This window comes from Cynara cardunculus (assembly GCF_001531365.2).
Source record: "Cynara cardunculus var. scolymus isolate 2C chromosome LG 3, CcrdV1, whole genome shotgun sequence".
Classification (NCBI taxonomy): Eukaryota; Viridiplantae; Streptophyta; class Magnoliopsida; order Asterales; family Asteraceae; genus Cynara; species Cynara cardunculus.
Window position 1 is genome coordinate 38,614,916 of NC_037530.1, and position 8,968 is coordinate 38,623,883.

Sequence of the window (8,968 nt, forward strand, 5' to 3'; positions counted from 1 at the left end):
CTAATTATATTTTAGATTTTTTATATTTAAAATGAGATGTTTATCCTGTATTTAATTGTGTTTATCTGCATTTAGTTACACGAATTCAGATATGAGATGAAATCGGATAGGGATGAATGAGTTTAAGAGTTTTTAAGAGTTTAAGAGTTTTAAGAGTTTTTAAGAGTTTTAGCCAAATGCTTTATAATATAGTATAGATATAGATAACCCCTTGATTTATGACTTACTGGTTAAGTCTTAAATAAACCCGCTTGTCAAAGCCTTATCATCATGTGGTTTCATCTGTGATGGTGACTTGTGGTCGTTTGAAGGATGACTTGTAAAATGGTTCAGATACAAATGATTAAAAAACATCAATACAAATTTGTATATTTATATTGTGTTATAAAATATTTGACAAAAACTCTTAAAAATTATTTTTTATGTATGAAGTACTGTATATTGATGCATATTACCTAAAATTCAAGATTATAAGTAAATTATATATAAGTACAACTTACTAAAGTTTTATGTTTGAATTTATGTAACTAACTGTGGGTTAACATAATCAAATAGAGGATAAACATTTTATTTTAAAATATAAAAAATCTAAAATATAATTAAGATAATTATTGAGTTCTAATAAAATAATTAATTATTATCTTTATAAGAAAATTATATTATTAAACTAAATATAAATTATTTCGTTATTGAACCTAAATTAAATTATAATAAAAAAATTGAATTAAAAAATTACACAAAAAATAAGAATTTTAAATAGTTAATTTGATACTATTATCGATATATTTTTGTCAAATTTTTATGATATCTTCAAGTTTATATTTTATTCAAAAATAAAAATATCGTTTTTTTTTTTAAATCACATAAGACCATACTATAACATCGACTAAGATGAAGAATAAAATAAAATATTAAAATCAAGATGTATTTTGTTGTATTGTAGGCGAGTACCCTTCTAGCATACTCAAATTTATATCCATTTTCCAAAAAGGTCGGTACATACTCAAATATATGTCCATTTTTGTTTGTGTTTATCATATAATAATAATAATTGTTATTATTATTTTCATTAAAAATTATTATTTAAAATAGATCATTATCTTATTTTAAGTAAAACATGTCTATCACTTCAGGAGGCCCCAAACAAGGGGCTGGCCAGTCGAGAGCTGGTGTTTTGCTTGCTCGCTTTTGAGGGAAGTAGTGAGCCCCTCAAGAGCACGCCAACGAAAATATATATATATATATATGAAATTGATGTAACTTGCATAGCTTGCTAATATAATCATTATTGGTGTATTAAATCATTATATAAAATATTCTCAGGATTTTTATCCCAATAGATTTTATAAAATCTTTTTTAAAATAGGAAAAATAAAGTGAATGTTTTTAAATTTAGAGAACTCTATAAAAATGATTATTTCAAAAATAGATTGATCTTTAAATATAAGTATTTTTTGGTATAATTTTTTTTAATTTTACAGATGTAAGTATTTTTTTTGTTTAAAAAAAGTTTAGAAACTTAATTGTTCAAGGTATGAAAGTCTATTGGTTTTTTTCAAATTTTTTTCATTATTTTACCATATTAACCAGTTTTATAGGTTATAATGATGTATCTAACAGGTTTTAGAAACTTCAAAGAGTTATTTAACGGGTTTTGAAATCTCCAACCACTTATATAACTAAAAAATTATCCAAGAACTTAATTATTTCAAACACTAAAGTCTATTGAATATTTTTAGACTTTTTCCTTTAAACAATTCATTACATTGCTAAATCTCTACACCTTTCAACTAACTGGCTATTTGTTTACCTCTTAGGGGGTGTTTGGTTCATGGAATTTAGTGGAATTGAAATGTCTAAATTTTTGACCAAATTCCAAATCTCATGTTTGGTTCACATAATAGATGTGAAGGAATCCTTCCAATTCCAACCAATTCCCTAATTCATTGATTTCACAATTCCACCACATATACCACGGATTTCAAATTCCAATCCGATAAATTCCTTAGCCCTCATCCATTCATCGACGCTGTATCTCGATTTGCTCTGTTCTGCTATGCTCGATCTCCTTTGCTCGATCTCGTTTAAAACTAAGAATGACAACGGGCCAGGTTCGGGTCGGTTATTGGTATCCCCGTCCCAGAAACCGATAACTAAAACCATCCCCATTACCGCCCTGATCCCCGTCGGGGATCTTATAAGGTCTTGTGGTTTCCCCGATCCCCGTTGGGGAACTCGTTAAGATAAAAATCCTCTTTTTCCCGTTCACCGTTGGTTGTAACCGAACCCGAAACAAATATAAAAATCCTCGAATTTAATATTATATATATATATATAAATTAAAATTAATATACATAAACATATCAGGCCGGGGCGGGCCGATGATCACCATCCCCGCCCCCGTCTCGGTTAAAATCCCCGAATTTGTCCCTGATCCACGCCCCGTCCCCGATAAGATGTCCCCAAACCCAGCCTGAAAGTTTCGGTTTCAGTTTTTTTGCCTGTAATTTTCTCGTTGAATTCCGTGAACGAAACAAAAAAATTCCAATTCAGTTAAGAATTCCATCCCGATTCCATCCAACCAAACGCAATCAAAAGACATGGTCAAATTCCATCGGATTCCATTCTATTCCCTCAAAATCAAATTCATTTGATGAATTCCATTTTACGAACCAAATGCCCCCTTAATAGTTCCACTAAGAGACAACAATTGCTAAGAGGTAACAATCGCTAAAAAGTAAATTTTGTTTGCTCTCTTAATAATTCTAAGACCCTTTGAACGATTTTGTATCTTGGACCTCATGAACCATTTAACGCTTTAATTTCATTATAAACAATTACCAATCAACCATATTTCATTTTATACTATATCAATAAAAATCTTTTAATCATTATAATATTTAATTATCATGTATCAAATCATTAACAACTGTAAAATAATTTCTAATAATAGTAGGTTGTACGGAGAGGCTGCATGAACGGCCCATGGTTTCTTGAATTATTGTTGGTGCTTCTTTTTGCATTTTACTATTTTAGTCGTGAAACATATTCTTCTACTGTTGGATAATGCTATTTTTATTTATATTTTAAAATATTTAATTTCTTAAATTTTGGTGTTTAAATAATTTATTTTATTTTTATACAAAAAATACCAAGAAATACAAATTATTTTATATAAAAATAATTTTGAATAGTAAAATAATAAATAAAAAAGTATAAAATAATTAATTATTAATAAAATAAAAAAGGTAGTGGGACCAAAGAAGAGCAACGTGTATGACAATTATCATCCATATCCAATCCAATTATCCGCTAGAGCTTATCCCCTTGGGTGTTTGGTCAAACTCATATAAACACATTTTTAATATCAAAATATATTCGTACAATAAAATGAAATATATATTGATTTTAATAATTTATTTTATTTTGTTTCTATGAATATTATAATATTATTTTATATGGTTTTAAAAAATAAATAATTTTTTTATTTTTTAAATAAAATATAAATTTAAAGATATCATAAAATTTTGTAATTAATATTAAATTAATTATTTAAAAGTTCTTGTTTTATGTGTAATTTCTTTAATTTAATTTTTTATTATAATTTAAATTTAATAATGAAGTAATTTATTTTTGATTTAGGGGCTGTTTGACAATTGCTGAATGATTTGGTGCAGAATGATTAAGAGACTCTCATAATATAGTGCAAAATGAAATATAATTGTTTGGTAATTGTGTATAATGAAATTAGGGCTCTTAATGGTTAAGGGAGATCCATGATACAAAATCATTCAGATGGTTTTAGAACCATTTAGAGACAGACTTTTATTTTGTCAAACAAGATTCACCTCTTAATAGAACTATTAAGAGGTAAACAAACAACTCTTAGTAATATAATTTTTTATAAGGATAATAATTAAGTATTCTGTTAGAACTTGATAATTATCCTAATTATATTTTAGATTTTTTATATTTAAAATAAAATATTATCTGCATTTAGTTACACAAATTCAAATATGAAGCTTTAATAAGTTGTATTTATGCATAATTTTTTTGTAATCTTGAATTTTAAGTAATATGTATCAATAAAGAGTACTTCATGCATAAAAAATAATTTTTATAAAAGTTTTTGTCAAATACTTTATAATATAATATAGATTTTTTCCCCTTCTAAATATCCAAAAAAACTCAAGAAATCTTGAATGTAGAATCATTCTTATTATTAGAAACAATTGTGTGATGATGATTTTTAATGCAAATTGTTTAGAAAGTATTTGTATGCGTATGTACATATTGTCCAAATAAATGATTATCAAAATGTTTTACAGTTTTTTATTTTTTTACAGTTTTCCACAATATATATATATATATATATATATAGTTATAAGTGGAGGTTCAAACGAGAACACCTCCATTTTACGAGAACGCAAGAACACCCTTATCACATGTGATAATACGCGTGAAAGGACCTGTGATGTGCGGACGACGTGTTATACGACTTTGGCCGCGCCAAAGGTTGTCTGCGCCTATGATTTAGCATCACATGTGATGATTTTGATGGATTATAGTATCATATCAACAACACTCTTATCACATGTGATAATGCTTATGAGCGGGCTTCGTGGTGTAAGGGCGACTTGGCCCGCAACCAAGATCGCATCGAAAATCGTCCGCGTCTCTAATTTAGTATCACATGTGTATCATATGTGATGGAATAATAGTATCACATGTGATTATCTATAATTTAAAGGTGTTCTCATAAAATAAAAATGTTCTCGTTTAAACTTTTTCCGTAAGGTATATCTATAAAAATGGTGAATCTTGATTAACATGCGTGGTTATTTTTGTAAAGATGTTGGATTGAAAAAATGTAAATAAAAGATGGGGAATTAATTTTGCTAAATTGTGTTCATCCATATCTATATGGTAGATGAGGCAAGTGGCTGGACTTGGTAAGACACTAATGCTGGTTCCACGTACCAACAACTGTTTGCCACGTGTCTACGCTTTTCTTGCTATGCATCCTAATCCATATTTATATGCTCCCCCAGAATGGCTCATATCCTATCTTTGATCTGTTTTTCATAAACACTCTCATCATTAATCTCCCCTCTTTTGATCCATTTTCAATACAATGGTAATGGGTGATGGAAAAAGGCACAACTTTAAAGACCATCATCAAGAATCAAATGAACATGAACAACATCATCATCATCATCAGCAGCAGCCATGTTCCTCCATTGAAGAAGCTTCAACCATCTCAAATGGATCATCATCATCTGATGATAATAATAATAATAATACCTTCTCGTCTTCATCATCTTCTTCTTCTTCATTTGATACAGCAGATGACGATGATGCTTCTTCTTCAGCTAATTCCAGTAGATCTTCTTTATATGATCTTTCAGACCTCATGTCTCAGTTACCCATCAAGTAAGTTCTCCATTTCATTTTACTGAAATGGGTATCTGTTGATATCAAAGATTTTAATTTCATTGCTTTTTGGATCAAGAATCTGCATACTGAAATGGGTATCTGTTGAAATGATTGCAGGAGAGGTCTCTCGAAGTTTTATCATGGGAAATCAGACTCATTTACATCTCTTGCAAGGGTGACGAGCATAGAAGATCTTCCAAAGAAAGATAAGAACCCTAAATCCAGCAGCTTCAGATCCCACACCCTTCCTAAACCAATCATCTCAAAGAAAATTTCCAGAAAGAAAAAGTTCCCATCGAAAACTCGAGCTTTATGAGTAGATTCAGACCAGATCTTTTGGTTTTATCATGTTTGTAAGAGAGTTTTTGCTGGTTTTTTTGTGTAAATACAAGGCATAAGATGACTGGATAACTCCTTTTTCCTTATATCAATTCATATATCAGATATAGATGTAGATAGATACAGAAGAAGTTCTTATAAAAATCTAAGAGATGAAGATGATTAGATTAAATTCAAGTCAAAGATCATCAATTTGATGTTATACGATCATAAAAACAGCAGAGATTGATGTTTCATTTCAATCTTATACAAGATCATGTTGATTTGATTCATGGAGACTTGATCGCCGATCGGTTTTGTATTCGGTTCGATCTCCTCACCGGAGATGGTGTCACTTCTGCGTTTTTCCGTCTCTGTTACGAATCGAAACACGAAAACATCCATCAATAAAACATCCATCAAGATTACTACTATTTTAAAGATATGAGAGTTAGGAAATTTACCGGTTTCTTTACCATCTTCTCAGCAGTATTCTGAAGAGAATCTCCCATCGACGTCTCCATGCGAGAGGATCTCGTTTGGCCAGAAGAGACGGTGGTGGGGCGGGTATCCATTGACATGGTGTAGCTTTTCATATCATTACTTCTAAAGGAAGAACTCGTTACTTCACCTCCAAACACAAACTCGCCTAGCAACTCGACCGTTGGTGCGTGCACGTGGCTACTTTCTTTAGAAACGTCTTTCGGCGTTTGATGAACCACCAAAGATGCGGAATTCGCCAACAGTCCTTCTGCCATCAGTTGTGTCGAAGATGGAGAGGGTTCAAGATTCTTGATTTCTTCTTTTCCAGCCACTAGATTCTCATTGGCAACCATTGTTGCAACAGGAGAAGAGGGTTTCATTTTCATCCATCTTGAATGATAAATGACACCAAAGGATGTGAGAATAAGTATAGAAAGCCCAATTAGAACCGCAACAATTGGATCGAAACCCGCCATTCCAATCAACACATCAGTAGTTTTTAGTTCATCAATTAGATCGAAACCCGCCATTTCCTCCATGTCTTTTGCTGATTCGGTATCATCAATTGTCAATTCGGATTTATTTTCATTTGCATCAGATTGCTCCTCTTCAGTAATAACACCATCGTGATTCGAATTCTGATGCAAATCTTGATTCAAACCTTGATCAGCCTCTACATTATGGATTTCTATCCCTTCACTTTCGTCAATTTCATCCTCTTGCAAGATTTCAATCAACTGCAACTGATCAATGTCCTCTTTTTGGCTCAAGATTTCATCCTGAATGACATCTATTTCACCATATTCTACTTCATTATCGAGAACCCCTAATTGGGCTTCCAATTCTTCGGTAGTTTTAACCGCATCTACTCCTTCCTTCAATCTTCCCACCACTAAACACGATTCCCTTATCGAATCTCCAACTTCAGAGAAGTTTAAACCCACAACTCCATGAACATTACTCCATCTTTCACTGTACCAATTGTTAAACCGCCCCACAACTTCTCGAGTCTCTGAAGAAGGGCTTGGAGAATTCATTGAACATATAGCTTGGGTAGTTGAAATCAAAGCTATCACCACAAGCAAAAACTTCAAAAATCCACAACCTTTATCTTCCCCAAATTCACCCATCTCTTCTTCTATTTCATCTTCATCATCGTCATCTTCACCTTCACCTTTTTGTTCAGCCAAATCCGTGGCTTTTTCTACAGATTCTTTTTGAGAACAAGAACCAGTATCATCTTCTACTTCACCTTCTTTATCCACCATATCCATGACTTCTTCTACAGATTCTTTTTGAGAACAAGAATCTGTAGACCCAGATGAATCTTCCCTTAATTCTAATCGAACAGAAGTTATCCCAGAATCAGAAGAACTACTACCACTCCTAACACCATCTCCATTATCTTGAAGAACAAAGATCTCCCTACGCCTATTAGGGTTGTATCTCAAGAACTTAGGCCTAGGGGAAAGGTAATTCTTAATAGGATCATATGGCTGCAAATATGACTCACCAACAAAATCTTTCTCCACACCATCATCAACAGCAGCTTCAACAACAGGAAATTTTACAGCTTTTGAATCAACAACATCTAGTGTCTGATTCCTTTCAGCCAAGATTTTCTTTTTAAGGAAAGAAGTCTTATTAGCTGCAGATATGGTGGGACTCATGAAATTCTTGGAGGGTAATTGGTTCTTCAACTTGGAAGCCATTTCTGGGTTCAGTTCATTCTCATTGTTTCCTCCTGCATCTATATTTCAAGTTACTAGACATCAGAATAGATAAATTCAATCATACTAGGTTAAAACAAATACCCTTTTGACAAAATTTCAAGAAACAGGTTAATCGGTGAATCATAAAACAGGTATCTCATGATAAGAGTCAGATATATACATACATATATACATATATATATATATATATATAGAGAGAGAGAGAGAGAGAGAGAGAGAGAGAACACGTACCATTGAATGAGGGATTGGCAACTGGAGAGCGTTTAACAGAGGTTAATGAAGTGAAGTTGTTGAAATCTTCCATAACTTTCAAGAACTTCGAATGATTTTAAGAACTGATTGAATGGAACGTTGGACTGAAATGATGCTGGAAATGAGATGGATCGAATGCGAACGAGAAAGAGAAAGAGAGGGGATGAAAATGTTACCGTTACTTTTGTTGGGCGATTCTAATAAAGATGACCCATTTTGAAATGTGATTCTTTTTTTGACCGTTGGAAGTGGGACCGTAGTCTTCTATTTGAATTTTGCACACAATCACATCTCAATTGGCCCATTAACGTAACGGATTAACGGGCCATTAATGTTTTTCTATTCACGAAAGCCCAAATCCAAATACAATACGATTTTGCTTTGGCCCAATATTTGTCTAAAATAATAAAAGAACGAAAATATTTTTTTAAAAGATCAGTAAAATTACAACATTACCCAATCTTTCATTATAAATAGGGAAAAGTACAATAAAAATCAATGGACTTTCTTGTTTGCAATGATTAAGTCCTTAGACTTTTTTTTGGAATAAATAAGTCATTGGACATTTCAAAACATGTTAAATAAGTCCTTGGACAATTTTTTGGAACAAATAAGTCCTTGGACATTTCAAAATATGTTAAATAAGTCATTGGACAATTTTTGGAACAAATAAGTCCTTGGACATTCCAAACAATGTTAAATAACTCCTTGGACAATTTTTGGAACAAATAAGTCCTTGAACAATC

The 8,968-nt window shown here is 31.6% G+C and overlaps 2 protein-coding genes across 2 annotated transcripts; one reads left to right on the top strand and one right to left on the bottom strand.

Annotated features, from left to right (window-relative positions):
* The first annotated feature begins 5,043 nt into the window (after window positions 1–5,043).
* LOC112510196 (probable serine/threonine-protein kinase MARK-A) lies at window positions 5,044–5,867 on the top strand. Its single transcript, XM_025115523.1, has 2 exons — window positions 5,044–5,433; window positions 5,554–5,867. The coding sequence occupies exons 1-2, from the start codon at window positions 5,135–5,137 to the stop codon at window positions 5,750–5,752; spliced, it is 498 nt and encodes a 165-aa protein (XP_024971291.1). The 5' UTR covers window positions 5,044–5,134; the 3' UTR covers window positions 5,753–5,867.
* On the bottom strand, window positions 5,838–6,769 carry LOC112510195. The gene is made up of 2 exons (XM_025115522.1): window positions 6,219–6,769; window positions 5,838–6,128 (listed from the first exon to the last, which is right to left on the bottom strand). The coding sequence occupies exons 1-2, from the start codon at window positions 6,765–6,767 to the stop codon at window positions 6,045–6,047; spliced, it is 633 nt and encodes a 210-aa protein (XP_024971290.1). The 5' UTR covers window positions 6,768–6,769; the 3' UTR covers window positions 5,838–6,044.
* Between the last annotated feature and the right edge of the window lie 2,199 nt (window positions 6,770–8,968).

Coding starts and splice junctions, on each gene's coding strand:
- LOC112510195 (XM_025115522.1), bottom strand. CDS start 6,767: ATGGCGGGTTTCGATCTAATTGATGAACTAAAAACTACTGATGTGTTG. Junction 6,129..6,218: donor AGAAGATGGTAAAGAAACCG/GTAAATTTCCTA, acceptor GATTCGTAACAG/AGACGGAAAAACGCAGAAGT.
- LOC112510196 (XM_025115523.1), top strand. CDS start 5,135: ATGGTAATGGGTGATGGAAAAAGGCACAACTTTAAAGACCATCATCAA. Junction 5,434..5,553: donor ATGTCTCAGTTACCCATCAA/GTAAGTTCTCCA, acceptor AAATGATTGCAG/GAGAGGTCTCTCGAAGTTTT.